General features: G+C 43.7%; 1 protein-coding gene across 1 annotated transcript in view; it reads left to right on the forward strand.

The window, feature by feature from the left end:
- Positions 1 to 1,132: 1,132 nt before the first annotated feature.
- LOC137342737 (glucocorticoid modulatory element-binding protein 1-like) overlaps positions 1,133 to 17,916 on the forward strand; it is a 28,516-nt gene continuing 11,732 nt past the window's right edge. Inside the window, exons 1-5 of the mRNA XM_068006903.1 lie at positions 1,133 to 1,460; positions 7,084 to 7,172; positions 15,371 to 15,492; positions 16,117 to 16,220; positions 17,553 to 17,710. Coding sequence (XP_067863004.1) covers positions 1,321 to 1,460; positions 7,084 to 7,172; positions 15,371 to 15,492; positions 16,117 to 16,220; positions 17,553 to 17,710 — 613 coding nt within the window. The 5' untranslated portion in view covers positions 1,133 to 1,320. The remainder of the gene's footprint in view (positions 1,461 to 7,083; positions 7,173 to 15,370; positions 15,493 to 16,116; positions 16,221 to 17,552; positions 17,711 to 17,916) is intronic.

The following is a 17,916-nucleotide window of genomic DNA, read 5'->3' on the forward strand; positions in this document are numbered from 1 at the left end:
TGTGTGAATAGTGACCCCTATTGTACACCAGCGTTGTGTGACGAGGAACAAGTAGTTTACACATCTGCACCTTTTCGGTTTGCTATCTTTTGCTAAGTGATGCCCAAAAATCGATTGGGCAAAATGATGACGGGCCGGGATTGGCATCATGGCTTGAGCTCTGACGTGTGTTTTGCCAGTCTTGCTAAAATTCCCATGATTTGCAGAAGTTTTCACAGCTCCAGATTCACGTGGGAATGAATTATATGAATTTACATTCTGTGCTGGAATCGCAAGCATTAAACTAACTTATGCAAAGCGTGGGAGTTGTGAGTGGATCGCAATTGGATTTTTGACCATGCTCCTTTAATGATGATTAATTGAAAACTTTCATAACATCATCAGGGATCAAAGTGGAAATAAATTGACTTCTGTTTTAAAAAACAGACTTCTGGTGTCTGGATTCTATTTTAGAAATTCCAGACAAAAAAACCACACTTTCCAATTCAACACCAACCCTAACAAAACATATGCATATTTAACACACCACATATAATTTCACTTAATGCAGCCAGCATTATATAAAATATACATATGAAGAATTTTTAGAAGCCCTTGCTCCCAATGCAGCCACACACGGGGAATTAATTAAATGCAGATGGTCCTAATAAAGAGCAAGGCTTGTAAGGTTTTTTGGAAAATAGAATCATTGCACAAATAATAAATGAGTCCTAAAGCAGACTTCATTGATGCACCAATTTGTGTGGGCCTGCACCTAGCTGTGAGTTTCTTAAACACTTTCTACATGGTTTTTCTACCCTGCAATTTTAGGATGAATGAAGGTGAAAGGAGAACTGTATGTCAACAAGAAATGCCAAAATTAAAGATGGCTGAAAACATAATTTGTCCTTCCTTTGAAATTATAAAGCCTCATTCTTAAAATCTTTTCCAAGTAAATTTAAAAACATAAAAAAATTATGTTAAATTGCTAAAGGAGTAGAATATTCTCTTAAATTAGAATTAATTATTGCAATGGTAACTTCTTGCCAGTATGAAACATGGCGGGGCACTGAATGGTCACAATTCTGGTTGGGCCAGAAGACGGTACGCGTCACGTGACGGTGACGCGCCCGCTCCTCCCGCTCGACGTGATGACGTTGCGCGGCGGCGGCGCTGGCAGGAGACGTCGGTGACGGAGAAGCGCCAAGCAGCGACCGCGGCCTCGGCGATTTCTCGGTGTTGGTGGCCGTCGGAGCGCGCCAGTGGGCCGGTGGGCCCCGCAGGTTCGCTCCGCCTTCGCTCGGAGGCGGGAGATCGTTCGGAGGGAGATAGGCAGGAAAAATGGCGAACGCGGCCGAGGTGAACGCGGTGCCTGTCGGGGATGTGGTGGTGGTGACGGCCGAGGCCGGGAGCCTGGAGGGGGAGAGCTCGGAGGAGAGCAAGACCCAAGTGATCCTGCAGCTGCAGCCGGTCCAGCACGGGTAAGGAGCGGGAGGGCTGCCGGCTTCATCCCCCCCCCCCCCCCCCCCCACCACCACCACCCCCAGCACGGGCTGGATTATCACCCGGGGGAGCATCAACACCAGGAGCTGCACAATCACATTAAAATAAACCAAATACATTAAATATAAACATTAAACCATAAATACATTAAATATAAATATTAAACCATAAATACATTAAATATAAATATTAAACCATAAATACATTAAATATAAATATTAAACCATAAATACATTAAATATAAATATTAAACCATAAATACATTAAATTAATAAACGAAATACATTAAAATATAAACATTAAACTAAATACAATAAATGAAAAACATTAAATATTAAACTATGAATACATATAAATGAAATACATTAAAATATAAACATTAAACTATAAATACATTAAAATAAATGAAATACATTATAGAACTACATATTAAACTAAATACATTAAAATATAAACATTAAACTAAATACAATAAAATAAATGAAATACATTAAATATTGAACTATAAATACATTAAAATAAATGAAATACATTATAGAACTAAATATTAAACTAAATACATTAAAATATAAACTTTAAACTAAATACATTAAAATAAATTATACATTATAAAACTAAAATAAATACATTAAACTATAAGCATTAAACAAATACATTAAGAAATAAGACTAAATTAAATACATCAAATTCATAAAAATTACATGAAATACTTTAAAACTAAACTAAATATGTTAAATTATAAACATACTGTAAATACATTAAGCTATAAAATTAAATTCATAAACATTAAACTATGAATACATTAAAATATAAAATTAAATTCATAAACATTAAACTATAAATAGTCTCTAGAAAAGAAAAGGCTGAGGAGTGACCTGATAGAGGTCTTTAAAATTATGAAAGGGTTCAATTTGGCAGACACTGAGAAGATGATTCCACTGTAGGGGAGACCAAAACTAGGGTTATAAATCTAAAATAGTCACTAATGAATCCAATAGGGAATTCAGGAGAAACTTCTTTACCCAGAGAGTGTTTGGACTGTGGAACTCGCTACCACAAGGAGTGGTTGAGGCGAATAACATGGATGCATTTAAGGGGAAGCTGGATAAACACATGAGAGAGAAAGGAATAGAAGGATTTGCTGATAGGGTTAAATGAAGAGGGGTGGGAGGAGCCTCGCTTGGAGCATAAACGCTGTCAGAAATCAGTTGGGCTGAATGGCCTGTTTCTGTGCTGTAGACTCTGTAATTCTATGTAAAAGTACATTAAAATATAAAACTAAACTAAATACATTAAATTTTAAATATTACACTATAAATATATTAATCTAAAACTAAATTGCATACATTATAAAACTAAACTGCAAATACATTAAAATATATTGCTAAATTATAAATGTTAAATTCTAATCATTAAATTATGAATACATTATTAAATTAAACAGTAAACATATTAAATTCTTTTAAACAATGACAAAAATTATAAAATTAAACTGAATATGTATAAATTGTAAATAATATGCAATGCATAGAAATTATAAATGTAAAGGTATAAATGCATCTAAATCAGAAAAATCAAATCTACTTAAAGAATTGTACAAATTGCAGCGCACAAAGGAGGAAATTCAGCTCATTGTGCCCATCCTAGAGTTAACTCTTCAATTGGAGCTATCTACTAGAATCCCATTTCTCTGACCTTTCCCCATATCCTTTTATAATTCTTTTTCAAATACTTATCCAATTCCCTGTTGTTTGATGTTATGGTCTCTGCCTCATATATACAGGAAGGAACTTGCATTTATATAGAGCCTTTCACAACCTCAGGATGTCCCAAAGCGCTTCACAGCCAATGAAGTACTTTTGAAGTGTGGCCACTGTTGTAATGTAGGAATACATTTTTAAAATCAGTTCAATTTAAACACATTTGTTGCCTGGAACCCTTTTCAGACAGTTTTGTTTTTGGTGAATATTTGTTCGAGTGCAAAAATACATTTTTAAAAATGGCAAATCTCAAATGGTGTAGAATTGACAAGTGGTTGGTGGTGGATTACAGATGCCCCTATGTGGCCCGGAGTCAGTTTTTAACCAGCGTATAATTAGGGCCTGAGCTCACTGTCGCCAGCGTATGGCTGGGTAGGAACTCCAGGTTCAACCCCATCTAAATAATTTGCATAAAGATGGTGGACCGCTGGGTATTTACAGTGCTCCCTGGTGCCCCCTGCCTGGGTGGAGGGGGGGTGAGAGGCCAGGAATTGTTAATTATATTTGTTTTCGGGTTGTGGGCGACGCTGGTAAGGCCGCATTTATTGCCCATCTCTTGTTGCCTTGAGGGCATTGAGAGTCTACCATGTAGTGTGGGACTGGAGTCACATGTAGGCTAGACCGAGGAGGGGTGACAGATTCCCTTTCCTGAAGGGCATCAGTGAACCAGTTTGGTTTTTACAACAATCGGGCAGTTTTCCTGGTCATTTTATCTGATGCCAGCCCACAAATGACCAGATGTTACTGAATTTGAGTTTCCAACTTGCCATGGTGGAATTTGAACTCACAACCTCTGGGTTGCTAGTCCAGTATCACAACCACTCGGCTATTGTACCCAAAAATAAATTTCAGGGCAGCGTCGTCCTGCTCCATTGGAGTCATTCTGGCCAAAGGGGTAAGATTCCTTTTTAAAAAAGGGAGGATTTTACTGCTTCAGTTAGGACTCTGCCATTTTGGGCCCCACTTCTCCCAGGATGATACCCTGGCAATATTGGTCCCCCTGCATCATGCGATGGCATGGGGGGAGGGGCATAATAAGCCCCGCCCATACCTCAGTTGGAACATTTTGGACTTTCAAAAAAATGAGGCAGCGATTCAGTGAAATTGGGTCCCAATTGCAAATTCTGGACCCCCCGCCCCCCCTTCCCCAGCTTGTGCTATCCCAAATCCAGGAATTCCGGGGCTATGATCTTCCAACAAATGAGAACCCATTTATATGATAATGGAATTTATCCTGTTAGACCATGTTATGTAGTTACATGATGTGGAGATGCAGGTGATGGACTGGGGTTGACAATTTTACAACACCAAGTTATAGTCCAACAAATTTATTTTAAATTCCACAAGCTTTCGGAGGCTTCCTCCTTCCTCAGGTGAATCGTGTCGAAATGACATTTTCGAATCCTTCGCATTTGAAAATCACAGAACAATGCCTGGTGATTACTGCCCGTTGCCAAGGCAATCACAGTGAGCAGACAGAAAGGTGTCACCTAAAAGGCCACCGAATATACAAACCCCCCAAAAAAAAGAGAGAGAGAGAGAAGGAAGACAGTCAATGACCCGTTATATTAAAAACAGATAACATTTGTTCGCTGGTGGGGTTACGTGTAGTGTGACATGAACCCAAGATCCCGGTTGAGGCCGTCCTCACTACGTGCACAGTGAAGACCCAGACTCGTCACACGCCCGGCCCTGAATTCCAGTGGAGATTGTCCTGTTTTCCGCAATTTATACCGTTTCTTTGGGGTTTCCGCTGATCTACCACCAAAGCCACGGCCGGGAGATCAGGACAGCCCCTGTGGAAATCCAAGGCTGCTGTATTTTTGCATGCTGTGGAGAGTGCCTGTCAGGGAGCAGCGTGAGTTGATTGCCTGGATGGTCGGCTGTGAACGGGCGGCATTCACAGGTACAGAAGATCAGCGGGCGTGTGATGATGGGAGTGCAGGTGAATCCCAAGCATTCTGTCCTGCGTGTAAAGACATCTGAGTGTTCCAAGAACACCAAAGGCACCTTTATGTTGAAGGCAAGTGCATGTTACTCCTTCCATTGACAGCGCTCTCTGATATATAGCAGGGGGTCTGCATGGTCATAGGAACATAGGAACAGGAGTAGGTCATTCAGCCCCTCGTGCCTGCTCCACCATTTGATAAGATCATGGCTGATCTGTGAACTAATTCCATATACCTGCCTTTGGCCCATATCCCTTAATACCTTTGGTTGCCAAAAAGCTATCTATCTCAGATTTAAATTTAGCAATTGAGCTCGTCCTGACACCATTGGCGATCCACATTTTGCATTGGTCCCACGAGATGCCGTTATGTCTCCACTTAAATCGAAACACGGGGAGGTGGATTTTTGTTGCCTTCTACGCATTAGTCAAAGACACCCCCCATCTTAACAGGCCATTATCTGAAACAGCAGCCAAAAGGAAGGTAGATGATGTTGCAATTCTCCAGATTAAACTATGAAGCTGTGACGTTACAGTGTGGTCTAGTATTAATCCCATATCCTGCATAATCACTTAGTCCAAGTCTGTGGCAGTACAGACAGTACAGAGGTCCCTGGCTCGATTGCTAGTCTGTGCTGATTTAGTTGATCAGGTGGAGGTGGGAATACTGCAGTTAGCTTCAGAAGCTCTGGGCCTTACTTCCAATCACCATTCATTCACCCACTACTAGAATGTACATGTGCGTGGATTTGGGAAAAGGACAGGATCGGGCTGAGCTTTGGTGTTGTCTCCCAAGGTCAGATAGTTTGCCAAAGCTGTCTTGTCAAGGTCCAAATATGAAAAGTGTCCACTTGGATGAGGTACTGGAGCTGTTGTTGCCTGTGGAACTGTACCACAGCAAGACTCGGCACCTTCCGGAGCAGAGGGGAGAGCACTTGAGGGGATTGCTTTAAACAAAACTTCAAAAGCAACCAGTTACTTTAAAGCACTGCAGGCAGTTAATGGTCAGAGCATTATGTTGTCATTTGACATCTAATACCAACATGCTATTGGAAAAAAAATCACCGTTAAATGTGTACACCGTAGGGGTATGTGTTAGTGTGTTAGCTTGTCTCAGTCGTAGCACAGTTACCTCTGTGTGAGAATGCTGTAAGTTGGACTCTTTCACCAGGACGTGAGCTCATAATCTAGGTTGACACTAGAGTGCAGTACTACGTCATCCTTTGGATGAGACATTAAACTGCGGTCCCAACTTTTCAGACATTAGAGATCTCGTGGCACTATTTCAAAGAGCAGGCCTTTTTCTTGATGCTCCGGCCAAGGTTCTTTCTACATAACAGTGACTGCAGCCAAAAGTAATTCATTGTGTATAGCACTGTGAGAAATTTTAACAATGTGCTGAGGCACTATTAATGCAAGTATTTCTTTCTACAATGTGCCAATACCTTTCTTATGATGTGATCCTCATTAATTCATCACCTCACATTGCTCCCATGATTTCTGCCAAAACTGTATCCACTAGTTTTTCATAGTTCAGAATGCTTCTTCAGACTCAAACCCAGTTTAGTGTGTATGGAATCCAAAATTGTTGGATCTTTTCCACTCGAGGTGTGTGTAATATACCCATTGCTCACTGGGAGTCGGAGGATATGTCTATATCAGTGAGGGTGTGTGTTGGGTGAAGTATTGCTGTAAGTGTGACAGTTACAAGATTTGCGCTCAATATGCGACTTAATATACAGACACAAAATTTCCGTGCTCAGTCACTGAACTTCATTGAATTCCCAGTGACAGCACTGTACATTGTTTTGACTGGACTACTTTCCATTTATTTTTGTGCGGTTGTTGATTCCTGTACTTTGCACTGACCTCTGTTTGAAATTTTTCCAATAGCATGTGTGAAGAAGGAGCAGAATCAAATTGCAATGCTTCAGTCGTGTCTGTGGAGACTCACACTTTACACAAGATAGCAGATGGGGAAGGTAAGAGATCAGACCGTAAGCCAGACATTGGATATCGACCGATTTTTGTTTCCATTAAGGTTTGCACATGTAATCGAACAATAACAAATATTATGAGATATTAAAACTTCTCTTTGACTTTAATTGTAAACAATTTTACAACACCAAGTTATAGTCCAGCAATTTTATTTTAAATTCACAAGCTTTCGGAGATTTTCTCCTTCCTCAGGCAAATGTTTCCTTTGACTTTAAGGGTAAGATGTTACAGGGGTTGTGTCTGCTGACTGATGTTACAGTTTGTGGTTTGATCAGTTTTTTAAAGCAACGTATTATAAACTTAAACACATTCTGTACATGTACAGATACAGGAAGTTACACATGTAGGCTGCGCATTAAAGAGGAAGGAAAGTATTGGAAGCATAGAATTTACAGCACAGAAGGAGGCCATTCAGCCCAGTGTGCTGGTACTATCTTTTCAATTACTCTAGTCCTAAGTGACACTTTAATGCAAACAAACCTCTTTATTAATCTAAGTGCCATTGCGATGTCTCCTATGGGGCAATGAGTATGACCGTTTCCTGCGTAACTCACTAAAATCGTGCGAACAATGTACCATTACTGTGGCTTTTTTTGGAACTTCAGCTGATTGTGAACGTGAGTTTAGTGAATTGTAAAGAAAATGCTTTTCATTTTTGTTTCCCATTACCACATCATTATCCTGGCATCGCTGAATAAATTGGGGACATTCAGAGACTTGCTTCTGAATTGGAAAATTATTTTAAAAAAATATTTAGACCATTTATTAGAGGCGCCTAATTATTTGACATTTATTTGTCAAATTACTTGTTTCCTATGATTTCATTACTCTTAAGTGAATTCTACAGAGCCTATCTCCAGTGAAGTAATATCCCAGCCCTTTTTTGGTAAATTCCAGAGAAAATCCTCACCCTGGGACTTTGTCTTCCATGGGATGTTTCCCTACATTAAAGGCACTATACAAATACAAGTTGTTGTTGTTGCAAGCCAGTGGACTGGATAAAGTCGAGCTACTTTTCTCAGATCTCACCATTTGGAGTATTGGAGAGAAGCGGCTGGGCTGCCCAAACCAGTCCGTTACAAGATCAGGACCAAACCAACACGTCACATTGAATCTTAAACCAGACTGTCCTGGCTGACAATTCAGCAGATAGCTTACTCCCTTTTGTGTGGAGTTAGCTAATCTGCAGTTAGGGCTGTGTGGTTTTCCTCAAAGCCCCTGGGCTAAGGAAGGGGAAAAAAAATCAGCCATGATTCTCCTTTTGTGATTGCTATACAATGACCCTTGCTGGAAAGTGTGTATTGTGTGGCCAGAAACAGGCTTGGCCCTGATGCCGGCCATGGAAATTATAGCCTGCCAAAACTCATGAAAAATGGCCGTTTGGGTGAGATAATGGAGGGCGGGTGGTGTCTGTGGAACTGTACCCTGGTATGAGTCAACACCTGCAGGAGTGGGAGGGGGGAGAAAAAACAGGCACAGTCGGAAATATCAGCAGTGGTGCTTCACACACTGTTGCTGTCGCCTGTGGTTTTTCTCCCAGTGTTGTCGCCTGGTACTCTGTCCCTTGCGCGCAGGAGTTAATGCACAGAGTTCAGGTCAGGAATGCTTTATTGTCTCTGTGGGCTGCTCAGGTGTATCCAGTGGAACCTTGTTGCTGCATTCAAAGTTTAAATGTATTATCCCGTTAATCTGTATATATCTGAAGTTGCTGAAACTAACTGATCTTGGTGTTCTGATATGGGATTTATTCGCCAATGAGACAACAGTACTAAAAACAGCACTTTCTTGATCTCCAGACTCACAAAAAGTCAAACGGGCTAAGCAGCGAGTAAGAAATATAAGTGCAAATCCAACAGAGTTGCCTAGCAGTGAGGCCCAGTTTGTCTCTCAGCCCCAGAGATTTACCTGCACCAATGGGAGATAGCGCAGCTAATCCAGGCTCCTCCTGGAACATTTGTACGGATTAATGACAGGTATCAAAGTTGATGAAAGGTCACGCATTGATTTGATGACAATTGTTGCTGCAGGGAAGGGTATTTCCAAAATGAAGCTATCCTTTTTTAATTGGAGGGTAACACTTGCAGCCTCTCGTGCCTGTTAAGTGAAATTGTCTCATCAGCAGGTGGTCGCTGGAGATCTCCAGGCTAGCTGGGAAACCTGAAAAGAATGGCCCAGCTGATCCTAAATCTCTGATCCCTCAGGCCTCTTGATTGTCCAGAGGGTTTCCCCCATTGTAGCAAAAAGCTAATGCAGACCAGCAAGTCCCAGGTGCAAGCCCTGGCCTGTGCTAAATTAGCTGTTCTCTGCCAGGGTGACAGTTGGGTTATGGCAGTTGGCTTCAGTGCCCCTGGGCTGGGGAGGGGAAATATTGGCCAGGGGGTACACTCCTGGTCACTGTTCAGTGATCTCCCGCAGGAAAGTGCTCATTGTGGACACTGGAGGAGAACAGGATTGGGCTTGTTTGTGATACCATGGTCGAATAACTTTCACACACACACTGCTTTGACAGACCTGTAGAATAGCTGCTAAGCCCACTGGCAGAAGCGAGCTCCATTAACAGATGATGCAGAATCAGTACTGTGTTTATTGCTGTATCTCTGCTGAGGATGATTCCACTCTCACTGTCAGGCTCAAAGTCTTTCCAGCTGTTAACCCCATGTCATTAGCACTCAATACTCCATTCAACCAAAACAAAAATGAAATAGTTATTGAAGTTGATAGTGTGGGACAGGCTGCAAGGGTGTGGGACAGGCTGCAAGGGTGTGGGACAGGCTGCAAGGGTGTGGGACGGGCTGCAAGGGTGTGGGACGGGCTGCAAGGGTGTGGGACGGGCTGCAAGGGTGTGGGACGGGCTGCAAGGGTGTGGGACGGGCTGCAAGGGTGTGGGACAGGCGGGCAGGCTGCAAGAGTGTGGGACGGACGGACAGGCTGAGTGAGCGTGAGATGGACGGACGGGCAGGCTGAACGTGTGAGACAAGGGATAAGAATATAGTTGATAATTGACCACTAACTAGAATATCCGACTCTGTGCACCCGTGGCCACAGTTTTTCATTTGCTGTTTTGCAAACAAATGTAGGAAGATTAAAATTGTACAAGGTTTCTTGATGAACATGTAGTTTAAAAAATTCATAACCAAAAAAGTGCATTTCTATTTATTTTCATACTTGGTATATAGACTGAGAGCGTGAGACAGACAGGCCTACTCTCAGCTGAAACCGTGCGATTGCTGAAGAACTCCAGGATAATAACCAGTATTCACGCCAGATAAGTGCCAGGCAATGACCATCTCCAACAAGAGAAAGTCTAACCACCTCCCCTTGACATTCAACGGCATTACCATCGCCGAATTCCCCACCATCAACATCCTGAGGGTCACCATTGACCAGAAACTGAACTGGACCAGCCATATAAATACTGTGGCTACGAGAGCAGGTCAGAGGCTGGGTGTTCTGCGGCGAGTGACTCACCTCCTGACTCCCCAAAGCCTTTCCACCATCTACAAGGCACAAGTCAGGAGTGTGATGGAATACTCTCCACTTGCCTGGATGAGTGCAGCTCCAACAACACTCAAGAAGCTCAACACCATCCAAGATAAAGCAGCCCGCTTGATTGGCACCCCATCCATCACCCTAAACATTCACTCCCTTCACCACCGGCGCACTGTGGCTGCAGTGTGTACCATCCACAGGATGCACTGCAGCAACTCGCCAAGGCTTCTTCGACAGCACCTCCCAAACCCACGACCTCTACCACCTAGAAGGACAAGAGCAGCAGGCACATGGGAACAACACCACCTGCACGTTCCCCTCCAAGTCACACACCATCCCGACTTGGAACTATATCGCCGTTCCTTCATCGTCGCTGGGTCAAAATCCTGGAACTCCCTTCCTAACAGCACTGTGGGAGAACCTTCACCACACGGACTGCAGCGGTTCAAGAAGGCGGCTCACCGCCACCTTCTCGAGGGCAATTAGGGATGGGCAATAAATGCTGGCCTCGCCAGCGACGCCCACATCCCGTGAACGAATTTTTAAAAAAAGTCTGGAATGCGCTGCCGAAAAGGGTGGTGGAAGCAGATTCAGTAATAACTTTCAAAAGGGAATTGGATAAATACTTGACGGGAAAAAATTTACAGGACTTTGGGGAAAGAGCAGGGACTAATTGGATAGCTCTTTCAACGAGCCAGCGCAGGCACGGTGGGCCAAATGGCCTTCTCTAGTGCTGTACTTACTATGATCTCGACTGGCGTACAGCTCCCTCACACTGTTAGGTACAGGAATGCCTCCCAGCCACTTACTGCAAGAAGGTTAACAGCATTTGGAGAGGAGAGAGATAACCAAGAGGGTGATAGGGAGAGAGAAAGGGGGCTAAGAAGGGAATGGAGGAGAGGGGAGAGAGAAAAGAGTTAAAAAGAATCTTGGTTTTTGATTTGGTTTCATTTAAAGTGATTGATGAAACACTCCCTTGAACTGCTTGCTCACTGAAAGCACATTTGTAACTTTTAAAATGCATATCTCGCCTCCCGATGGCTCAGTTAGTAAAATCACTGCCCAGTGTAGAACTGAGTCACACAGAAAGCCTCAAGTTTGATCCCCAGTCTCTGCTGATTCCTGCCGTAGCGTTCAGTACAGGTGCTACAATTGGCCTCAACACCTGTAAGTCAGTGAGGCAAAATCAGGCAGGGTTCCCAATGCTGATCATTGTCCAATAACTCCAAGCTGAAAGTAATGCCCCAATGGTCGACTACCCTGCCAGCACTCCCTCTCTAGACTCGGGCATGTATCAGAGGATGTCTGTTGCCTGTGGCACAGTAACCCAAGAAGGTACCACAAGTATGTGTATCACATTACACTGTAGTGCAGACCTGGAAAGGAACAGTGGTGAAAAATTTTAGAATATGAGTCTGATTAATGAGAGGGAAATGGACCAGAAAAGGGGAATTTCTTTTTGGTGTATCTGCCATTTGATGTAACTGATGTATGATAAGAATATAACACAAAGGTGTTTGTTAATAACCTAACCCCCTCTGGATAGGAAAGGCCCTGATCTTCTGATGTTTTGTTCCTTTAATCTTGTAGGTGTGATTGCTATCTGCACTTCCTGCGGTGACTAAAGTCACTATATGAAGCTTGTAGATGAATTTCATATCTGTTCACCATCAGTGACAGCTGCAGCCCTTGGGACTGGCTCACTGGCAGCTCCTGAGTGGATCATTTTACTGACGTGCTGTGTTAGAGTGTGCTGGCCACAGGTTTATGTCTTCAGTCCCTTCCACCTGCCCTCGAGTTCCCACTCTCACGAGAGGGCAGTCCTGGCACCGAACAGTGACCTGCATGACCCCACGAGGAGAGGAAATGCAAAATTATTAGACAACGGAGAGCAAAGGAGCAGCTTAGATGGTGGTCTGAGCATATGGTGCCTGGCCCCCTCCTCACCTGGATGATGGGGAGCACACATGACAAAAATGGCATGAGGAAATTGAACAACATCTTTGAAGGTGGCAGGTCAAGTTAAAAAGGCTATTAAAAAAGCGTGTGGGATCCTGGGCTTTATAAATAGAGGCATAGAGTACAAAAGCAAGGAAGTTATGTTGAACCTTTATAAATCACTGGTTAGGCCTCAGCTGGGAATATTGTGTCCAACTCTGGGCACCTAATTTCAGGAAGGATGTCAAGGCCTTGGAGAGGGTGCAGAGGAGATTTACTAGACTGGTACCAGGGATGAGGAATTTCTATTATGTGGAGAGACTGGAGAAGCAGAGAAGGTTACGGGTAGATTTAATAGAAGTGTTGAAAATTATGAGGGGTTTTGATAGAGTAAATAAGGAGAAACTATTAACACTGGCAGGAGGGTCGGTAACCAGAGGACACAGATTTAAGGTAATTGGCGAAAGAACCAGAGGGGAGATGAGGAGAAATTTTTTTATGCAGTGAGTTGTTATGATCTGGAATGCACTGCCTGAAAGGGCGGTGGAAGCAGATTCAATAGTAACTTTCAAAAGGAATTGGATAAATACTTGAAAGGAAAAAAATTACAGGGCCATGGGGAAACAGCAGGGGAGTGGGACTAATTGGATAGCTCTTTCAAAGAGCCGTCACAGGCACTATGGGCCTAATGGCCTCCTCCTGTGCTATATGATTCTATGACACTTCATTGTTCTTAACGCAGCACAAAATGCATTCATAAATATGACCGTATCTAAGAGATTGTTTTTTTCCATTAATTTTCTCTGCTGCTTTCTTGAAGGCGCTGATCTTAGCTGGGGTACAAGTTCCACAGTTCCTGGCTATCCTACGTTGCTTTACCGAAATGGCCATTCTTTATGTACGATAATAGTGAGTGTTGACCAAGCTTTTGGTCACCTGTCCTAATATCTCCTTATGTGGCTCAGTGTCAAATTTTGTCTGACGACACTCCTGTGAAGTGCCTAGGGACGTTTTACTACGATATAGGCGCTATATGAATGCAAATTGTTGTTGTTGGAGGTAGATATTCTATTGTGGAGGGCATCGCAGGTGAGGCCGAACTTGGCAGCCACAATTGCACATTCCAGCTGGCGGTCACCGGATGGTGATCAAGGGGGAGCATGCTGGCCGGGTTTTTCCTCTGGCCTGGCATGCTGAAGCCTGTCGAATCGCTCCCTCTACCCTGGCTGAGATCAGCTAAGTTGACACAGTCTGGGGATTGAACCTATGCCCTTCCTGATCTGTGTGGCTTGGTGCGATACTGGCTGATGCATTGCACTGCACTGATCGGGCCATTCAGGGCAGCTAACGCTAAGCATTTCTAACATGTCCCTCTGTCTTCAGGCGAAGTTGGGCTCTTCTGAATAAGAATATTCATTGTGTAAAAGCAATGGTTAATAGATATTCTGAAGTGACTGATTTGATTTCTGGGAAGTGACTTGGTACATTTGGAATCCTGTGCTTGGCTCAGGCATGCAGTTATCTAGAGTTGACTGGCTAACCTCTAGATCAGAACAGCCTGATCTTGCATTACCTTTTCCAGCCATGCTCCTACTAATCGTGTTGGTGCAAACAGTTATTTTAAACTGGGTCCATTCAAACCCTTCTTTCTGCAATGCCAGTTATGTGCTAGCTGGTGATAACTGCTTCTGGCAAAGTTGAACTTTCAATAAATCTATAAATTGTACATGGAAAGGGCTGAATGACAAAGTCCAGTACCTCGATTCAAATCCAGACCAGACTGCTGGGATAATATTATTCACTGTCAGCTGTGAAAATCCTGTGTAAAATGAGGTTGAGACAGTTTCAACCCAGATGCTGGTGAATGAACGTTCACATCACTAAACTGTAGTCTCACTCATCACAGGATGTCTAGTGTGGGAAACCATGCTGTCAAAATGGTATTGTATGGGGTATGCACAGAGAGTGGTGCATCGTGTATCTAACCTGTGCTGTGGCTAGGCCTTTGTGTGTTTGATGGAGGAAGTGTAGAAGGAGCTTTACTCTGCTACACTTAACCCGTGCTCATCTGGGTGGACTTGATGGGGCAGTGTAGAGGGAGCTTTGCTCTATGTCTAAACCATGCTGTATCTGGGAGTGTCTCATGCTTGCTCTTGCTGTCATTTGTTTTATTCCTGCTTCTCATCCCTTGTGCCAAATTCCATTTCTCGGGCCTTTACTAATACTGCTCTAAATGTCGTCCCATCCTCTCTCTCAAACCTCCTCCAGTCCTACAACCCTCCGAGATCTCTGCGCTCCTCCAGTTCTGGCCCCTTGCACACCATTGGCAGCTGTGCCTTCAGCTGCCTGGGCCCTAAACTCTGGAATTCCCTCCCTAAACCTCTCCGCCTCTCTATCTCTCTCTCGTCCTTTAAGATGCTCCTTAAAACCTACCTCTTTAACCAAGCTTTTGGTCACCTGTCCTAATATCTCTTTATGTGGGTCGGTGTCAGATTTTGTTTGATTACGTTCCTATGAAGAGCCTTGGGATGTTTTACTACGTTAAAGGCAGTATATAAATGCAATGTGTTGTTGTAAACTGACCACTGGGGTATGACTGTTTTACTCCATACGGATTGGAAAGGACAGATCCTTTTTGCAACGGTTCCCATTAGACGTGACCTATTTATTCTGGCACAATCTCAGCAAGGTTTTGTTCAGTTTCTCTCCAAAAAAAAATGTACAGAATATAAATGTGTATTTATTTAAATTTCAGATATCTGCAATGAGATCAATGAGGAAGTTGAAATTGCTTATCCTATTACTTGTGGGGAAAGCAAAGCCATTCTGTTGTGGAAGAAGTTTGTATGCCCAGGAATTAACGTGAAATGTGTAAAGGTATGATCAGATATAAATGTTCTCGTTCTAACTATTCTGATATTTCTGAAATCTGACACATGTGCTGCTTAGTAGCTTGTTGAATCGTATAAGACCAGGAAAGTCCCACATTTGATTTCCAGCCAGTGCGGAGTTGGCAGATCTCAGATAGGATAGCAACAGGGACGCTACCATTGGTCTAAGACCCAACCCCGGGTTAGGGAGGGGCACAAAACCAGCCTGGGCTGCTGCTCCTGGTCTGCGTGCGCGTGTGTGTGTCTTCAGTTAGGATAAGATATGGTTCCTCTGTGCTGCCTCCAAAGGCTGAACAGCCTGCTGATACCGTCTAGGGTCATGGATGGCGAACAGCCACCTGTGCAGAGTTTGGAGAGCTGCCGACAGCCACAACCCGTACCCCAGCACGAGTCAGCGCCTTCACTTTCAACACTCCTGCCTCTGAAGGTGCTTAAGCCCCATTTCAGCGGGGAGGGGGTGTGGGAATTGATCGTGTGTGTCTGTGGTCTGTGTGTGTGACCAGCAGCAGTGTCCTGGTACTGTGCAGACAACTCTCTTCCTTGTGTGTGACCAAAGGTGCCTATATTTCCAGTTTTGATTGAATTCTTTCTTCTGATTTTCCTTTTTCAGTTTAATGATCAGCTCATAAGCCCAAAACAGTTTGTACATCTTGCGGGAAAATCTACACTGAAAGACTGGAAACGGGCAATTCGAATAGGGGGTATAATGTTGAGGTTGGTACAGTTTCTCCAGGTTTGCCGTTTTTTGTTGACCCCTTCACTTATGTAATCTTGAACCCAGGATGATGCTGTCGGAGTCCTCGGTTTTGTTGATTTTCAAATATGTTTTGCTGTCCTGAGACCCACCTCCAGTTCCCTTAAGCCCCTCCCCATCAATTTCTGATCACTCAACTACCACTCCTGGCGCCCATGCTAGCTAACATTATCAGTTCCATTTCCTCTCCCCTTCAAAACCACTGTCATCACCTCCCGACAAAAAAAAAATCCCACCCTCAACCCATCCTTCCTGTCTAATTATCGCCCCATCTCTAATGAGTATAATGAGTTACTGAGCCTCGTAGATCAAGGAGGTCCCAGATTTGATTCTTGCTGTCTGGTTGGTGAGCTGAGGTTCCCCTTTGTTCACCCCCCCCCCCCCCCATTGGTGACAGAGTTTTTAATCATCTGGGCCCTGCTCTCTGCAACTCCCTAAATCCCTCTCCCTTTTACTTCTTTCTCCTTCAAAAACCTTCTCAAAATACATTTTTGTTGCGCAAGTCTTCACTCACCATTTCTAAACTATCAGCCCTTGGCTCAGTGTCCCGTTCCTCTTACTACTACTCTGTAAACACTGTGGGATGTTTTGTATATTAAAGGAGTTAGATATTTGCAAGTTGTTATTTGTGGAGTGCCTCCTGTGCTCACTGGAGTCCTAATATGGTCATTGCTGCTCTACTTTCCTCTTGTGTTCCTTCTGAGCTTCAAATATATCATCCTACGCACTCAACCTCTGCCCTGCATCCTTGCTGTATGAAGTCAAGGCTGATTGCACCATGCATCACTGACTCATCCTTTCTCAAGAACTCAGAACTATCGACTCACTCCTCACCTCCCTTGGTCTTCTCTTTCTTCAATAAGCAACAAGCTTTTTAAAAATCCAAGCTTGGGTGTCACCTAATCACTATTTGCTAACTTATCTAATCCTAACTCTTCAATGTTGGTGTTTTCCTGCACAGTGGGCCTTTTCACCTAGGTTTATCTATTTTTTAAAAAGTTCCAAATTTAGTAGTTTTTGTGTGCCTGTAACCATCTGAGGGCCAATGGTACGCATATGCACCATGCCGTGGGGAGTTCTCATGTCAGTCACGTATGTCGAGGGAACAGTAATGAATTCCAGCTCAGCCAAAATCCCACAGCAGTGTCGGCTGTAAATAGAAGCCCAGAGGCGCATGCTCCATCCAGTATGCAAGGACCATAGTTTAAGGGGAGACGGGCTGCAAGTGGCCCTGGGCTGTATTATGTGTATCACTGCTATAAAAGGTTGTCTCTGGATGCACTTACTTGTAGGAAGATGATGGATTCTGGGCAGTTGGACTTCTATCAGCATGATAAAGTTTGCACCAACACCTGCCGCAGCACAAAGTTCGACCTTCTAATCAGCAGTGCCAGGGCGCCGGTTCCTAGCCAGCAGAGCAACGTGGTACAGACGTCTACCTCCATAGACGGTGAGTGCGATGCCGCAGAGATGGAGGGAGAGGGCTGCGAGTGCTGGAGATGTGAAGTGGAAGCAGAGAATGCTGGGGGTGCATCAGCGGGGAGATATGAATTGTTTGATATTTCGGGAGTGTTGCCTTCACCAGTAGCGCAGGGGCCTGCCCTCTGCATCGATGGCCTGCTGCGTGTTTTCTGTTTTTATCTGAGCTTGATACCA

Source organism: Heptranchias perlo, chromosome 26, assembly GCF_035084215.1.
Source record: "Heptranchias perlo isolate sHepPer1 chromosome 26, sHepPer1.hap1, whole genome shotgun sequence".
NCBI classification, from domain to species: Eukaryota; Metazoa; Chordata; class Chondrichthyes; order Hexanchiformes; family Hexanchidae; genus Heptranchias; species Heptranchias perlo.